The sequence below is a fragment of the Phoxinus phoxinus genome (genome assembly GCF_949152265.1).
Source record: "Phoxinus phoxinus genome assembly, chromosome: 21".
Taxonomy (NCBI): domain Eukaryota; kingdom Metazoa; phylum Chordata; class Actinopteri; order Cypriniformes; family Leuciscidae; genus Phoxinus; species Phoxinus phoxinus.
The window spans coordinates 10,894,909-10,913,072 of NC_136896.1; the positions used below are offsets into that span (position 1 = coordinate 10,894,909).

Sequence of the window (18,164 nt, forward strand, 5' to 3'; positions counted from 1 at the left end):
CAGATTGCTTGACTTAGGCCAAACTCAATTTTTACCTTGTTTTAATTTCATGTGCTCATGTTTTTTGAAAGGCTGCTATAATTATATTATATATAAGTCAGTATAAGAGTAAGTTACTATTAATTTCCAACATATCTCAGTTTCTTTTCATTTTCCTGTAATAGCTTTTAGTTTCCAGTTTATATAGATTACCATTCAGGATCAAGCTAATGTGCTATATTGGTAAAATGTAGGCTGGGCAAAGGTGAGTCCACTGGAGGCAACATATGAAATATTCAGTCATGTAATACTGAGCGCTCAGTCATTCACCCACTGTGTGGATGCTTGCCCTGTATCACACTTCACCCAAACATCCCGGACAATAACAAGAAGTGTTTAAATCCTATGAAATAGTGCTTCCACTTTGTCATTAAAAGTGTCTTGCAGCTGTTAGTCACTTTCTCAACTTGTGAATAGATCTTGCTGTTGTACATTTGATCTTGCTTGCTCAGTGTGAGGGTAAATATAGCTCAGTGTTTTTGATCGAATCGTAAGTCGAATGCGGTAGAATCACTTTTACACGTTTAGAATGCTAATATATTCCTGATCTGTAGGTAAACGGTTGTTCAGTGGAGAAAATACGGGCTAGATGATACCACGACTTTAAATAAATGAACAGACCTAAATTGTTTAGCAGTCCTATCCTAGTGTCCTTGCCTCCACAATCAAACTGACAAAACAGCTTTCCTGTTGCACAACAGCTAAACGAACAAGTGGTGGGAGGCAACACACCGACGACAGGAAGGCGAGGGCTGTGAGGATAGGCACGTTCAGGAAGTGATCGGCAGATATCAGTGGACTCTTATTCAGGTGGCAGGAAACGGGGCTTGAGTTAGCTGACAAAGAGGCCCTCTCTAATTGGACTTCGCCAAGTGTCAACATTTGATTATGGCTGACTATAGTACTGAGTTGTACCTTTCAGACCCTATTTACCTTCAGCGCACAAGTCTTTATAATCTTGCTTTGGCATTTCTGCAGATCTTTATGTGTGGTAACTCCCTTCCCGTCCTCTGAATGCCTAAGGCCAGCCTTTGAGCGAGGCTGAGTGAACCTTGTCCGGTGGTGGTTTCAAAGCCGTTGGGATTGCCTAGGTATTAGTCCTGCCTGTTCGTGGATGTATTTGCTTTGGAACCGGGCTATTAAAGATGCATGAAAACCTGGTGAATATTTTAAATGTTGACTCACCTACAGTTGCCTTTTTTGCCTCTCTTCTGGGCCGCTGAGTGTGTTCCCACACAAAGAATCATCCCTCTCGCCAGCATTCAGCCTGAGGGGTGTCCTCCCCGGCACAGGAAGTGGTGCACCGTGATTACTGTTTTTAACCGCTCTTAAAATCTCACTGTCTGATTATAGAGAACACGGAGTGGAGAAATAGCTTGTTAATAGGCTACGATTTAACTTGCAGCAAGAATGTTGCAAGCCAAGAATGCTTGGTTTTTAGAGTTCACATTAGGTTGGCTATATGTCACATAGGCTAGGCCTACATTTTGTTATGAGGAAAATGAGGAATGATTCACAGACTGAAAGAACTTATTATCAAAAATCAATGATGACTTGTTTTCACTTTGCTGTGCACAGATGAATATCATTTATGAATTTAGGTTTTATTGACAGATTTACAGAGTTTTGATATGTTCAGACTAGCACCCTAAAACTTTTTTAATATGTCATATGAAAAGTGAGATTCTGGACAAAATCAGAATCTTTATAATTCTGTGATGATTTTGCATGGATAAGGGAACACAAACTATTAAAGTATATTTTATAAAAATTCAAAACAGAAAAATGTATAATCCGTCTAAAGCGTGTTCTAATTGGTCTGTTGTGATGTGATTCAAATTAATACTTTTATTCAGCAAGAATGCATTTTGATTCAAAAGTGACATTAAAGACTTTTTATATTTTCACAAATATTCACAAACATCAATATTGTTACAAAAAAAAAATTATATTTCTTTCTATTTATCAAAGAATTATGGGAAAAAAAACATCATGATTTCCACAAAAATATTAAGCAGCACAACTGTTTTCACCATTGATAATAAGAAATGTTTCTTATCCTAAAAAATAATAATAAAAAAACGTTAGCCTATTTAATGGTGGCAATATTTCACTGTTTTTACTGTATTTTTGATCAAATAAATGCAGTCTTGGTGTGCTTATGAGACTTCTAACTTTTGAATAGTGTATAGCTATTTAAAGTAATAAGAAATAGTCATTGCTTTAAATAATTGCTTCAATAAGTGAATTCATTTGCGCCAAGAAATAAAAAGAATTTGTTGACATTGTCCAAAAACCCCACTTTGCCTAGACTGATTCCCAACTTTTGATGGGCATTATGTTGTGACCTCATTGAAAACTAAATTAAGCCAAAAAAATTTGTTTCGAGAAACCTTCTTGTATTAATCATAATTCTGATATGATGTGATGTAATACTTTATTTGGATCTAATATCCGCTGTAATGGAAAATTCACAAAATGAACTTTTTAGCCTTCCATAAAAGGTAGATGATAAAATATACAGTACCAGTCAGCTAGATTGTTGATACAGGAAGTTAAAAGTCTAGGAAGAAACACATTTGTCAACGTGAGGAAGAGACAGATTTAATTACATTAAACATTAAAAGAAATGAACGGATAAATATACAGACAGGCAAACGCGCACTCAATGACATTCTCTTGTGCGCTGTTGTCAGGGACATGAATGAGAATTAATGAGCTGATTCAATTACTGTGCAGAATTACAAAACTGCGACTTGATAGACGGATAGCGAGCATCTCCAGTTTTATCAGTAGAGAATAGCAGTTAATGAACCTGCATGTCTTTTACATTTTATTCCGAATGTACTAATCACCATGTATACAGGAATATTTCTTTAGGTGCAGTTCCATTTGGCATAGAAATGACACATTTTACTTTTAAGTATCATAGTAATGCTAAGATATCATGTGAATATTGATGCGTGTTGGCTGGCTTCCTCTACTCCAAGATGCTAGTGCAACCCCAGCTCGGTTCTCTTAAAGATGAGCGGGACAGAAGCTCTCGGCAATGTCACTTAGATTGATGACCTTGTAGAATTCAGCCAGAGAAGTGTTTGGCTTTTGCGAGCCGCAATAACGTGTTCAATTAAAAGTGTGTCTGTTGGATATTGAGGTCATTGTTTAGAACGACGCATCCCTTTAAGTCGGCATCTACAAACAATAGGCCTTGTCTGGGCAAACAATGCCGCCAGCTTGATGCGGTTAATGTGGTCCGTGACACAGACAGGCCCTGAGTGTTCCATGATGATGCAATATGGATCCAAGCGCTGTCACTCCATGGGCCGATGGCTCTGTTGCAGTCCGGAGGGAGAGGCGACTGATTGGTTAGGCCTGTGTCATGATCATGAGCACATTTACAGCAGTGAATCATTGTGGGTCTGCTCCCACACAAGCCTGTGTCAATAAGTAACCACAGAAACCATATTCATCGTTGTGCATAGTTGCACTTCTTTTCTCACGCATCACATTGTTCTGTTTTGATTGGATGTGAACGGCAACTCTGATCTTATTTTTCAGGTTGACTGAGCCGTCTGGGTACCTAACAGATGGCCCCATCAACTACAAGTACAAAACAAAGTGCACCTGGCTGATTGAGGGCTAGTAAGTGTTATTCTGTCATCCTCTCTCTTTCTCACCAGAGTTCGGTTTTTGTTGTGCCCACACTTCTCTCTTGCATAACTCCCTATTTAAATAGACTTCAGCAGCCCTTACAAGGGTGTTTTCTTCTGTGTTGGGTTACCAGAAAAGGCTTGGACGAGCGCATTCCGCCTTGCACCCTTCAGACTTGGCAGAAATGAGTCTGCTGTAATATGTTCTCATAATGGATTATGCAGCCAGCAACACATTCTTAAGCATTATGTCATCACCTTTGTTTTTGCAGCCCAAACGCAGTCCTGAGGTTACGGTTTAACCATTTTGCGACCGAATGTAGCTGGGACCACATGTACGTCTATGATGGAGACTCTATTTATGCTCCCTTAGTTGCTGTCTTCAGGTTAGTGTGTTTTCTAAAACTGAAAACGTTTTTTTTTTGGTGCGATGTACCCCCTTCCTAAAATATAATTGCAGCTATGTATCATGCATAAACACTAAATGTATACTGTGTGAGAGAAATATTGAATGTGTTTTTATAAAGACAACATGCTGTTTTAACAATTACTATAAATAATTGGATTTTATATTGTCACTAAACTAATGCCAAAGGCAATTATCAAAATATTAGATGTTTATTTTGTATTAATTTGACAGAATTTCTGTACACGAATGTTAGATCTACACCATACTGTTCAATTTTATGACTTTTTTTTAGCAAGCATGCATTAAATTGATCAAAACAGTGACAGTAAGATCAGTAATTAATACTGTTCTTTTGAATTTAATTGCTCTTTATTTGTAATTGTTATAAATAACAACGAAATAACATCAGAGAATCCTACAGTATAAAGTACAAACTACCAGACAGATACATAAAAAATATTGTCCATATGAAAGAAATAAAATAAAAACTTTCTATTTATCAACTAATCCTGAAGTCTCGGTTTTCTCAAAATATTTAGCAGCTCTACTGTTTTCAACATTGATAATAATAAGATATGTTTCTTGAGCACCAAATTTGGCATATTAGAATGATTTCCGAAGGATCATGTGACACTGAAGACTTGAGTAATGCTGAAAATTCTGCGTTTCCCATAACATGAATAAATTACCTTTTAAAAAGATATCATTACAATTCAAAATAAGTTAATTTTTTAATTTAAATATATCACAGTATTACTCTTTTTTTTTTCTGTATTTTTGCAGCCTAGACTACTTTCAAAAACATATACAATCTTACCCAAACATTATTTGTAAAACACGTTTCATGATAAACTTCAAAGCACTAGGTATGTTAAGAAATTATTGCATAAAACTAAAAATATTTAAGTCAACATGTTAACTTTGAAAGCCCTAAAAATCGATTTTGTAAAGTATTTTCCTTTCCACATTTTTGGTGGAGCCCATAGCACTCCTTTGCACCTCTTCTGAACTCTTCTGGAAGTTGAAAACCGCATTCCTAGAGTCACACAGGAAAATGACACTTTACTGCATAACAAATGGAATAAGTTACTGCTTTTAAGGAAGATTGAGGGAACATTTCCTAACCAGCTTCTATTTTTTTGTAATTGCCTCACAGTGGTCTCATTGTCCCTGAACTGAAAGGGAACGAGACCGTCCCTGAAGTGGAGACCAACTCAGGCTACGCACTCCTGCACTTTTTTAGCGACGCTGCCTACAACCTGACGGGATTTGAAATCTTCTACTCGTGAGTATTCAGCCACGCTGGGACAACAGAGTTAATGCAAGCCTGCTGATTTGGTCTAATGTTAATATCTCAACACGTATTCACACAGAGGTCTTAATTTTATCGCCTCTCTGATTGTTTTATTCTCAGTCTAATCACAGTCAATATACCCTCCCCCATTTCAGGTTTCCCTTAGTACATCTGTGTATGAACTTCCCCATTTTTTTTTTTGCTTTTTACTACCTTCTTTCTTCCCTCGACAGAATCAACTCATGTCCAAATAACTGCTCCAGCCACGGGAAGTGCACCTCGGGGAACTCGATAGCGAGCCGTGTGTATTGTGAATGCGATAAGTACTGGAAGGGTGAGGCCTGTGACATCCCGTATTGCAGGAACAACTGTGGCAGCCCCGATCACGGCTACTGTGACCTCACCGGGGAAAAGCTGTGCGTGTGCAATGACAGCTGGCAAGGTACTACTCACTTCCACTCCTCTCCTGTATTCTACAGGATGCTGTGAAAATCCGAGACCTTTCCAGTTTCATGTTCCCAACAGAGCATTGAGTCTCAGGCGTTTTTTTGTTGTTATGTGGGTTGTCTCCCCCTGGTGTTGATTTTTGTAATAGTGCGTCTGTCACCTCTGCATCACTGCAGCATCCTCATCAGGCTTTTGGCACAATGTCACAAAATGTCAAAGCGTGATAAAGCATTGACATCAGGATGCCTTAAGGTTAATTTAATGAGTCTTTCTAGCCAACTTCTCACCAAGCCTCATGTGAGATGACACATGAGATGTGAATGTCCATAGTAATGACTATGAGAAGCTGCCGGACCTGCTCTGTTTAGGTCATCCATTCATAAGATAAAATATAATTAAATGGATAGGTTACCTATCAGGGGTTCCCAAACTTTTTGGTCAACTGAACCCCTTAAGGCCAATTCACACAGCACCGGCAACCGATCAGCAGACAATCACCAGATTACAGTACGTCACTTTTCAGACATTCTCTAACCTGACAAGCACCAATTCGGCATATTCAATCGGCGAAAACAAGCTTCCGACCACCTTCTGGCACACTGATCCGACAAAACCTGACGAAGTGTCTGTTGCCGTCTGCCGGCACAGTATGAATTGGTCTTTAGACATAAAATGTCAGGGGTACTTCAAATAAATATTTTAAGTTAATAGGACACTCGCATGTCCATGGTTCTCTGATGTTGGTTAATAGTAACATGACATGCTAATAAACAGATATATCATCTTTTTTTTAGTACATGTTTTAGATTATTTTTATATTGGGTTAATTGTAGTAACACTACTACTACTAATATTAATGATAATAATGAATACTATATAATTAATTCTATAAATGTATAACTTGTAAATTACAGTTGTCCTGTGAAATAAAGAATAATAATATTTGATAATTAGAATAATTTTATTAAATGTTGAAGTTGCAATGGGGGTTATGTGCAACAAACTTCCGTATTGTGTAAAACGGGTTGTGTCGCTTCCAGTTCAGTGTCTTTTGTATTTTCTTCGTTAAATATAGAGCCATTTTAACTAAGATACCTTCAAAGGAGCGAGCGAGATGAGCAGAACCGATTGCATATGCAGATTGATATCTAAAAGTTGTTTTATTTTTCTTCTTCTCACTAACAATAGTGAGAATATAACGGGTACAATAAAAGGAACTAGCCAGGTTCGCTGAATACCTTAAAAAGGCCATAGATATATGCGCCAGTTCGTACTGCCTTTAACACTTTTCTCTGACAAGCGGTCAGAACAAGGCTTGCTTTCCTGTTTGTTCATGTGATGTTCGGAGTAAAGCCTATACTCATTTTTATTTCTTAAATTCTTCACTATTAAAGCTTTTATTTTGGCAGAATACTGGTGAAATGCTGTAAACTCCTATCCACAGAAATGTTGGAAATTATGGGAGTGTGTAAATAAAGTGAACCTAGCACTCATTTTATTGCACGTTAAACTCATGCATACAGAGATTGAATTCATCATGAGAAGCAGCATTTACTCTGAACCGAGCTGCTCTGATGTTGACAACACTGTAAACTGCATGTTATTTTGATTAATTGTCCACCTATATTTATTTTCATTTTATATGCATTTTAATTTACAAGCTTCTCAACCCCCTGCAGTTCCCTCGTGAACCCCCAGAGGTCTGCGAAGCCCCATGGATGCTCTGCCTTAGATTATTGTACAAGCGCTTTAGCTGTCTTTCTTTTTCTCAGGTCCAGACTGCTCGCTAACAGTGCCCTCCACGGAGTCTTACTGGATCATGCCCACAGTGAAGCCTTTTGGAGCATCGCTGGGAAGAGCATCCCATAAGACGGTTGTGCAGGAAAAGGTCATGTGGGTCGTCGGTGGCTACACGTTTAACTACAGCAACTTTCAGATGATTCTAAAGTAAGTGGTAGTTCAGAGCGCTGTGTAGGCCTGCAGTATAACCCAGTTCATGTTATTCACAAGGCTTATTTGCATATGCGATTCCATACAATGACAATAATCCAAAAATAAAACCGCAGTAATTATAATTATACTAATGATATATCAACGTGAGCCTGTGGTAGGAGGAGAGTTTGATTAATCTGTCAGTTTGAGGGTAAAAGCTGTGAGTCTGAATATTTTCAGAGGGAAATCTTTGTATAGGGAGCATTAGTGACGTTGTGGATATGGATATGATATTTCAGTCAAAACTCGGACTGTGACTTCTTGTGCTAACTACTGGAATAATGGGTAATTTGTTTAATTCTGAAGTCACCACAGTCTGGAAAATGTTTTTTCCACTTTAGATATGTAAATGAACTTGTGTTAGGGTGTTAACAAATTAGTTTCTTTGCTTTTCAGTTATAAGCTTGAAAGTGGCATCTGGAATACTGTACCCATCAGTAGCGGACCCCTGCCGAGATACGGACACTCCCTGGCACTATATCGGGTAACATAAGTGTTAACAATATTTTGTCTTTAAGATAAATGGCTGTAATCCATTGATTCTGAAAAATCCGCTTTTTTTTATCACAGGAACAAATTACATTTTAAATTGTATTAAAATAGAAAACATACATTTTAAATTGTAATATTGTTTAACAATATTACAGTTTTTATTATATTTTTTAATCACATTAATTCACCCTTGTTGAACATCAGAGAGTTCTTTCAAAAACATTTTTTTTAAATACCTTTGAACAGGAGTGTAAATGCTCTTATGTATTTATTTAATTAGTTTTTTGTCAGGGACAATGTACAAAATACATTAATCTTACGAAAAGATGTTTTGTACCCGAGTTAGCAAATGCTAATTTCCATTTGCAGTCCCCGGGCAGGTGCACACAATATTAAAACATTACATTACAAATAACTGTCAGTAGCACTAACAAATACATGCAATATTAGTTAAACAATGATCATTTAAAACTAATCAGATGTTTAAATGAAAAACTAATAAAAAAAAAAATCACAGCCTAAAAAATATACAACATAATCAAAAACATTTTTTTCAATATTACATTTGTAGACTTTAAGTGTGCTGATGCTGACACAGCTGGTTATCGAGGATGTATTTCTTTAAGTTTCGAGATAAATTATTCAGACCTACATACAATAATTTAAGTCTCTGGCCACCAGTATAAAGAAAATATACAAAACCGAATTAAATGTAAGATATTGATCACATGCATTAACACATTAGTTTAGGCAGCCCTAGCTGAAAGAAATGTATATTTACCAGTAGATTCAAAATTTCTTGTAACTTCTTAAATCTTTTTCTTTCAGGATGACATCTATATGTTTGGAGGCAAGTTGGAGATGGGTGCCAGTAACGTAACAGATGAGCTGTGGGTGTTTAACATACCCGTCATGACGTGGTCGCAGAAGTTCCCCAGTGTGCCAGCCCATGGGCAGGTCTACGCTGTGGAAGGCCACTCCGCCCATATAGTCGAGCTGGATAACGGTGAGGTGGTGATGGTGGTCATCTTCGGCTACTCCTCCATCTACAGCTACATCAGCAATGTTCAGGAGTACAACATCAGTGAGTGACTGACTATGGTGTATTTGATTAGAATGTAAAGGTTCTGCAAGTACCCAAAAATTCTGGGTTGTACACAGTGTTATTATAGTGTTTAGTAATATTTTGAAATGGATTTTATTTTTTATACTGATTCCATTTTACTTTTAGTTTGTTTAATTTGATGCACATTTGTCATTTTTATTATTTTTTATTTATTTATTTCAGTTCGACTAATTTTCAGTTAGGTCTTTTTTTAGTTTTTAATTTAAAGGAACATAATGCATTCAGAGACTCCGTGTCTCTCAGTCTGAAGCATTTTAACAATCTGTACCTTTTTTAATCATGTTAAACTCTTGGATCAGGGCATCATCTTTATGTTCTCAAGTGATCTTACAAGTGTTGTGAACTCTTACACCAAACCATATTCTATTAGGATGAGGGAACTCATTGTTATTCCACTCATTGTACCGAAACATGCTTAACGTGTTTAACGTTTAAAGAAAATCCTTGACTTAAAGGTGCACTTTTTAATGTTAAAGTAAGTTATTTTGTTTCTGTGCACAGGGACGAACACTTGGCTGGTGCCAGAGACTAGAGGAGCGGTCGCTCAGGGTGGTTATGGCCATAGCAGTGTGTACGACAGCGGTAGCAAGAGCGTGTACGTCCACGGAGGCTACAAATCTCTCCCAGCAAACAAATACGGCCTGGTGGATGATCTTTACCGCTATGAGGTTCAGACTCGCACCTGGTAAGAGTGCACATAGATATTCAAGGGAAAAAAACTGTAGAGGAACAGGCTATAGTTCAGTTAGTTTCAGTTTTGGTGCATCAGTTTGATGTTGTTTGTTGTGTGTCACAGGACGATTCTTAGGGAAAGCGGTTACCCGCGTTACCTGCATTCCTCTGTGCTGCTGGGAGGAACTATACTCATCTTTGGAGGAAATACCCACAATGACACGTCTCTTAGCAATGGAGCCAAGTGTTTCTCTGCTGACTTTCTCGCCTATGACATTGGTTTGTGCTGGTACTTTGCTACACCTTTGAGATACACTGCTGTTGAAAAGTTGGAGGTCTGTAAGATTTTTAATGTTTTTGAAGGATATTTCCTTCTGCTCGCCAAAAGGGATGGGTTCCAAAACCTGATATTAAATGAGCCCCGGGGCTAAATAATGAAAGACTGCAGTATCGATAAGCTCTTACGTTATCGGTTCTGCTGTCGCTACTGGAGAAATTAAGAAAATACACTTACTATTTATTATTATCGATACCCATCCCCTACTCTAAAAGGCTGCATTTATATGATAAAAAAATACAGTAAAATAAATGTAGTTTGAAAATGTAGTAAAAAAAAAAAAATTCTCTGAAGAACTGACCTGAAGAAAAAAAGTCTTCAGTTATCATTATTATCAATGTTGAAAACAGTTGTGCTACTTAATATTTTTGTGGATATTTTAGGATTCTTCGATAAATATTTTAGGATTCTTCGATAAACTTTTATTTGAAATATATATATTTTTTATAATGATGTAAAAGTCTTTTACTGTCACTTTTGATCAAATTAATATATCCTTGCTGAAGTATTGTTAAAAAAAAAAAAACGTGTTGACCCCCAATTTTTTAACGGTAGTGTACAGTTGTCAGTATTTCCACATAGAAAGCCAAATAAATATCAGATAATTTTAAAAATTGTGTTCAGCTAATTTTTTATTATAATTAATAAAGTCCATGGAGATTCCCTTCAGGAAAATACATTTTAGATGTATTGCTATGTTCTAAAATATTAATATATTGCATAGTGATTTCAGATTTATGAGCAATCATTCCTAAACTGGTTAGCAGTCCGAATCAAACCAGTTTAATTGAAAAGGGCATGAAAAAAGTAATTTACAATAATTTGGTCAAATTGTTATATTTTACATGTGCCTTTTTTCTTACAGCGTGTGACGAGTGGAAGGTCCTTCCCAAACCAAACTTGCATAGAGACGTGAATCGCTTTGGACATACAGCAGTTACCAGTAATGGGTGAGAACCCCCCCATCTCCCACCCCCCACACACACACACTCTCTCAAAAAGTTTTTTGTCTACTCAACTGTCTTTCTCTTTTTCTCTTTCTAGATCCATGTATGTGTTTGGGGGTTTCTCTAGCGTTCTTCTGAATGACGTACTGATCTACAGGCCGCCCAGCTGCGAGGCCTTCCTGGGTCAGGAGCGTTGTGAGGCTGCAGGCCCTGGCGTGCGCTGCGTTTGGAAAGGGGTCCGCTGCGTTTCCTGGGAGCCCAGCTTCACTAACAGTGCTACACCTGCTCCATTCTGCCCTGCCAAAGCTGGTAGGTATCTGGAAGAGGGTTAGAAGCTGCCACCCTCAGCTAAAACATTTTCTACCATGCCTAAGCCAAGAAATCAGTCTTGTGTGTATTGATCTAAGCCCTTGGGTTTGTCTGCTACATTATGCACTGGCTGTGTTAATGAGAGAGTAATGGAGGGGGCACAAGCTGTCTGAAACAGACGCAGAGGACAGTTTCCCACAGCCCTCCTCTGCTCTGCAGGACTGCCAGTCTGTTTGATCTTTTGCCACATGTCAGAAAACAACCAACCACACAAAACCAGCCAGAATTTAGTCTTTGAGAGTGAGTGTGTGGACCTCCTGCCAATGCAGTATTTGGATTTGTTTTGTTTGATTTGAAATTCAAACCTGAGGTCTTGAGAGGTGCATGCTGGGATAATCCCTGGCAGCACTGGCCTGGTTTGTGTTGCGTGTGTGTCTCAGTGTTTTCTTCACCCCTGTCTGCCATGGGAAAAATGTGAACCTGCAGTCTAAATTAAATCGTGTGCGATAAAGACTGTGTAATATGAATTTGAAATAACGCCAAGACGCTGGTAGCACTCATGTTGTCAGATTTCTGAATGAATTACGCTTATGATCAGTCAAAAAGACTTGATAAATCAGTCACTGAAATAAAAGTAAGTGTAAGTGTTGTTCTACTTAAGGTTGGTGAAACTTAAATGAGTAACAATAAAATAAAATCTTATTAAATAAATTAATCCTAAACTTAGTGTTATAATAAAGGATTTTTTATTGTTTTGTATTTTTCAACAAACTATAAATTAAATATTAAAAACATAAAAAATTGGAGAAGGGCCTGTGAGATAAACGGGTTTTCTCACTGCAAAAGCAGAGCTTGTTGTAATCACTGGAATTGTTTTTGGAGAGACAGCCATTAATATTATCCAACAAGGACGCATTAATCGATCAAATGTGACGGAAATGTTATGTAACAATGTAAAAGTCTTTACTGTTTCAACTAATTGTGCAGGAATTTTTGCTGAGGTGTGTGTGGGAGAGAACTTTTTAAGTCCAAGGACCGGGAAGCAAATGTTTCTGTAGTGAATTAAGGACATGGAGACACTCTTAATTATTGAATAAAGGATTGTCAAAGCAGAGAGGCGTAGAACAGAGGCTTCTTTGATCTTTTACTTAAGTCCCACTGTCTGAAGTCATGCGATTAGGAATGGAAGCTGTTTGAAGTGCAAAATGTTTCTCTTCTACTTTGGTTAAAGGTCTGATATGAGAGTTGGCTTTGGAAGAGTTTAGATGTCTCTCTAGATTAATGTATGCCTCATAACTGTTGGATATTAATACTTAAGACTGTCTTTTTTTGCACTAAACTCTTCTGATCTTAATCTCAGCCTTTCTTCTTTGTTTTTTTTTCCGATCTGTCTCTGCTCTAGCCACGGTGGATGAGAGATGTTACCGCTTCTCAGACTGCACCAGCTGTACCGCCAACACTAATGGATGTCAGTGGTGTGACAGCAAGAAATGCATCTCAGCTCTCAGTAACTGCACTGCTGTAAGTTGGCCTGCAGAGGGCATCAATGCTACACTTCACAACTCAATGTGCCTGTAGTCCTGTGTTTGTTGAAAACTCTTTTGACTTTCTTTTTACTAGACTGTAAAGAATTTCACCAACTGTCCAATCAGGAATGAGCAGATTTGCAGTAAGATGGCCAACTGCAAGAGCTGCTCTCTCAACCTCAGCTGCCAATGGGATCCTCAGCAGCAGGAATGCCACACCCTTCCTGGTAAGAACGGCAGAGGATGGTGGGAGAGATTTTTTTTATTTTTATTTTGTGAACAGAGACTGATGGTTATTGGGCTTGTCAAGCATTTCTGTCCCGATTTCTTCGATGGCAGGGTCTATGGGCGGGTAAATGTATAGATCTTTCGATCTAATGGACAAAACAAGGTTGCGCAATTTATATATAAACGTGCCCCAGAGACAACGGGCAGGGCAGCTTTTGTTTCTGCTCTGACAGCCACAAGATCACGCCGAATGCGATGTGCTTGTTAGAAATCAGAAATCAAAGTTTAAATCCCATCTGGCTAGCTTGCTTCCCATAATGTTTACGTGTTAGGTCAGTAGGCGGAGAGTAGGCAGTGTTTTGTGGCTGTCCGAATACATTCGACCACATGAGCGTTTACACTACGAAAGCTATCTGGTCGAATTTGGTTTTCCACTACCTCTGAAAGTGGTCGAAAGTGGGCAAGCTCAAAAAGTTTTAAACCCCGTTTACACCTGCATTTAGCGTCGTCCACTTGTGATCAAATCGACCAAACGCATCTTAATATCAGGTTTAAATGGGGCCTTTGTGTCAGGAGTTTACCTTAAAAGGTTGTCTAGACAGGAAGGTCACTAGTTTTTTGAATCAGAGCCTTTTTTCTGCAGATTTAGAGACACCCCTTTTACCTCTTCTATTTTTGTTGTGTAATTTCATTTTGGTTGTACTTGAATTTGTGGCTGTTGTGCTCCTTTGTAAATTTTGACCTGAAGAAACTTGACAATCAGGATACCTTTTGTCTTCTTTGAATTGTAAATTTGCTGAATGATTCATTCTGATTGTGCTTGGCATTTATCGCTATGGAAATTTCTTTAACCGGCCACTTTACTTAAATTAGCTATTGGCCCTTTTAGAGCTTCACTTGGTTCTAAAGAGTCATTTTCATCATGTTAAGAGCTCTCCTGCTGTCTCTGAAGAGCAGAGATCAAACGAGAAATAGAAAAAATATGAGGCTTGAGATAAAAGTACCTGATTCCTCGACATCTCATGATCTCTCTGTAGCCCAGCTGTGTGGAGACGGTTGGAGCAATGTTGGGGAGGCCTGTCTTCAGATCAATTCCAGCAGGGAGAGCTATGACAATGCTCAGCACTACTGCAAGAACCTGGAGGGAAACATCGCCTCCCTTACCACAGCCAAGCAGGTGGACTTTGTGCTGGACGAACTGCAGAAATACCAGCTGAAGGGAAAGGTTTGTGTCTGCTCATATGTACACTACCATTTAGAAGTTTGGACCTACATTCTCGTTCCTTATCAATATTTTCCACATTCTAGAAGTAAAGTCATCAAAACTATGAAATAATACAAATAAAAGTATGAGAATCATGTAGTGACCAAAAAAATGGCAAGCAAATCAATGCTATCTTATATTTAGCCTCTTCAAAGGAGCCAGCCTTTTCCTAGATTGCAGCTCTCCACACGTTGGTCATCATTCTCTCAACCAACTTCCACCTGGAATGCTTTTAAAACAGTATTTTAGGAGTTCAAATGTATGCTGACCACTTGTTGGATTATTTTCTTTCACTATGTGATCCAACTCACTCATTTGTTGTATTAAAATGGTAGTTTTGTAAAGAAAATCATAATAAAGCCCTACTCGGACGGTAAATATTTCTCATGTGGACGTCTGTAAAAAATACATTTGCATTGCACCTCAATGATAAAACATTCAGATGGCGATTTATTCACGGTGAATGAACTAGCTTTGTGATCCTATGAATCCGGGAACACGCTGCTCACATGGTTATTCACATGATTGTCTGCTGTAAATAAAATGTCTCATGCTTGGAATAATAAGGAAAATAATATCCTATTTATTATTTGATAAAAAAAATATTTTGTTTAAAAATAGGAAGATGGACACACTATAGTTGAAATGCTGTTCTGTCTTGCATTTTATCTCAAAATGATGTCACTTTAAAAATGTGGAAATTAACAGAAATAAGTTAATGCAGCCTCTTATTTACATGAAATAAAAAGTTGCTGGGTTTATATATATATATATATATATATATAATATTTTAAAATTGGTATTTCATATCTGTTGCTGCATGGTTGCATAATGGTCCATTTCAAATCTTTACATGCTTTTCTTCTCTTTCTCCTTTTTGTTCTTAACAGCTTCCACTCGCTGAGGTGAAGCGGTGATGAAATATTGTTCTTGTAAATACTTTCCAACATTTCAATAATAAAAGTGTACATCTTTAAAAAACATTAAAATGGCAGCGAAGCGCAACAGTTATCGTACGGTGTTCAGTGGTCAAAAAAGATTTAAACAGTGAATTTTGATCTCCTCTTGTAAACTCAGTGATGTGGATTCGGACGGCAGTTCAATTATCACACGACCTTGGTGTTTGTCAAAACACAGTAGGTAATTCAACCAGGGATTTTTATGCGGGTGGTGGCAGAAAAACACTGACATTCTGGATTTGGATGGCAATAAAATCACCAACTAGACCCTGTAAATGTTGAAAATACTGTATGACCCCATGAGAAACAATTACCGTCCAAATAGGGCTATAGACACAATCCAAGTCTTTTATCATTTAGTTAGAAAAAAAAAGAAGTAAGATCAGTGTGTCCAAATTTTATACTGGCTTTTTCACTATACCGTTCAAAAGTTTGGATCACTTTTTGTAAAAAAGTCTCAAACTCACCAAGGCTGCATTTATTTGATCAGAAACCGTAATATTGTGAAATATTATTACACTTTAACATGTTGATTTTGTGCTTAAGAAGCATTTATTGTTGTTGAAAACAATTGTGCTGTTTAATTGTTCAGAAGAACAGCATTTATTTGAAATAGAAATGTTTTTTAACATTATACAATCTTTACTTTTGCTCAATTTGAGGCATCATTGCTTAAAGTAATAATTAAAAACAAAATAAAAAATCGGAACTGACCTCAAACTTTTGAATGGTAGTGTATACTCACATTCTATTAACATGATCATGATAGATGCATCCTCTCTTCAAAATAGTTTAGTCCCTAATTTTGTTAACTTTTTCTGTGAATCATTGCGTTTGTCCTGCAGAAACTGTCCCCGTGGGTTGGCCTGAGGAAGATCAACGTGTCATACTGGGGCTGGGAGGACATGTCTTCCTTCACTAACACCTCTCTGCAGTGGCTGCCCGGTGAGCCCAATGACTCAGGCTTCTGTGCTTACCTGGAAAGAGCTCAGGTGTCTGGCCTCAGGGCCAATCCCTGCACGGCCAACACAGACGGCCTCATCTGTGAGAAACCAGTCGGTGAGTACCAATTCCATTCTCCTATTCCCTTTATTTTTTTAGTGAGGGCTTGGAAATGTGCCCATATACATAAGCATTCCCTGTTCAGTAACCTCATGCATATTTCCTCTTCTGCAGTGAGCCCGAATCAGAACGCCCGCCCTTGTAAGATGCCCTGCTCACTGCGCACCACCTGTGAGAACTGCACCAGCCAGGCCATGGAGTGCATGTGGTGTGGAAGCACCAAACGCTGTGTGGACTCCAATGCCTACGTCATCTCCTTTCCCTACGGCCAGTGTCTGGAGTGGCAGACGGGAGACTGTTTGTGTGAGTGTCCTTATTTACATATAGTGCCCATCACCTCTTGTAAATAGCCCCAGAGAGAATCTATGGTCTTTTTTTTTCAGTTTTCAGCCCTGACTTTCAGGGGAAAAGGAACTGAACGCATTAAAATGTGTTAAATGTACTATTATTGGTATCACAATGTATTAGCCAAAATATATACAAAATGAACCTACAAGTGGTAGTAAAATAAATATATATATTTTTTTAGTAAGGATGCATTACATTGATCAAAAGTGACAGTAAAGACATTTATAATGTTACAAAAGATTTCCATTTCAAATAAATGCTGTTCTTTTGAACTTTCTATTCATTAAAGGAAGTAAACAAAAACTGTTTTCACAAAATATTAAACAGCACAACTGTTTTCAACATTGATAATAATAAGAAATATTTCTTGAGCTCTTAATCAGCATATTAAAAAAGGATTTCCAAAGGATCACATGACACTGAAGACTGATGCTGAAAATTCAGCTTTGCTATCACAGAAATGAATTACATTGAAACAATTTTTTTTTAAATAAATAACAATTATTCTATTTTATTATTACTATAACAATTATTATATCTGTTTTTTGCTGTATTTTTGCTCAAATAAATGCTGCCTTGCTTTGTACAATAGACTTCATTTAAAGTTTTGGTAGTGCATGTTTTTAAATAATGAATTGTTAATTGTTTAATAGTTAATTTTCTTTTTAGGAATATTTGGGGATTTGAACTGATGGTGGGAAATGTTGTATGTTGGAATGAAACTGAATTAGAGTCATGAAGCCCTTAGCCTTGTTTCTTGGAAGGGTTTCAGCGTGAGTATTCTCTTCCCAGTGATGAGAAAGTTGCTCTGCGGAGCCTTTCAGAGAAAGATACAACCAATCAGTGCCTGTCAGCAGCCTTGATTGTGTGGGTTCTTCATCTCTATCAGATCTGTTGTTTCATCCCATTAGCTGAACTGCTTGGCCTCTGATCCGCCTGTAATGTGCAATTAGTGTTTCAATTTGTCTGCCTAAGCATTCGCTCTTCCCTCTCGGCTGTTCAAGAATGGATTCTTATGGCACGTGTCGGCACGCCAAGTGATAGAAACTTTAAGGAAAACGTG

At 37.7% G+C, this 18,164-nt stretch overlaps 1 protein-coding gene across 1 annotated transcript in view; it reads left to right on the forward strand.

The window, feature by feature from the left end:
• The window catches only part of atrnl1b (attractin-like 1b), an 86,993-nt gene that overhangs the window by 5,842 nt on the left and 62,987 nt on the right, over positions 1 to 18,164 (forward strand). The window contains exons 2-17 of the mRNA XM_079595268.1: positions 3,598 to 3,681; positions 3,962 to 4,075; positions 5,255 to 5,383; positions 5,626 to 5,834; positions 7,612 to 7,786; positions 8,228 to 8,315; positions 9,152 to 9,407; positions 9,951 to 10,134; positions 10,246 to 10,400; positions 11,324 to 11,408; positions 11,503 to 11,714; positions 13,117 to 13,235; positions 13,335 to 13,467; positions 14,506 to 14,693; positions 16,537 to 16,750; positions 16,868 to 17,056. Of these exons, the coding sequence (XP_079451394.1) occupies positions 3,598 to 3,681; positions 3,962 to 4,075; positions 5,255 to 5,383; positions 5,626 to 5,834; positions 7,612 to 7,786; positions 8,228 to 8,315; positions 9,152 to 9,407; positions 9,951 to 10,134; positions 10,246 to 10,400; positions 11,324 to 11,408; positions 11,503 to 11,714; positions 13,117 to 13,235; positions 13,335 to 13,467; positions 14,506 to 14,693; positions 16,537 to 16,750; positions 16,868 to 17,056 (2,534 nt within the window). The remainder of the gene's footprint in view (positions 1 to 3,597; positions 3,682 to 3,961; positions 4,076 to 5,254; positions 5,384 to 5,625; positions 5,835 to 7,611; positions 7,787 to 8,227; positions 8,316 to 9,151; positions 9,408 to 9,950; positions 10,135 to 10,245; positions 10,401 to 11,323; positions 11,409 to 11,502; positions 11,715 to 13,116; positions 13,236 to 13,334; positions 13,468 to 14,505; positions 14,694 to 16,536; positions 16,751 to 16,867; positions 17,057 to 18,164) is intronic.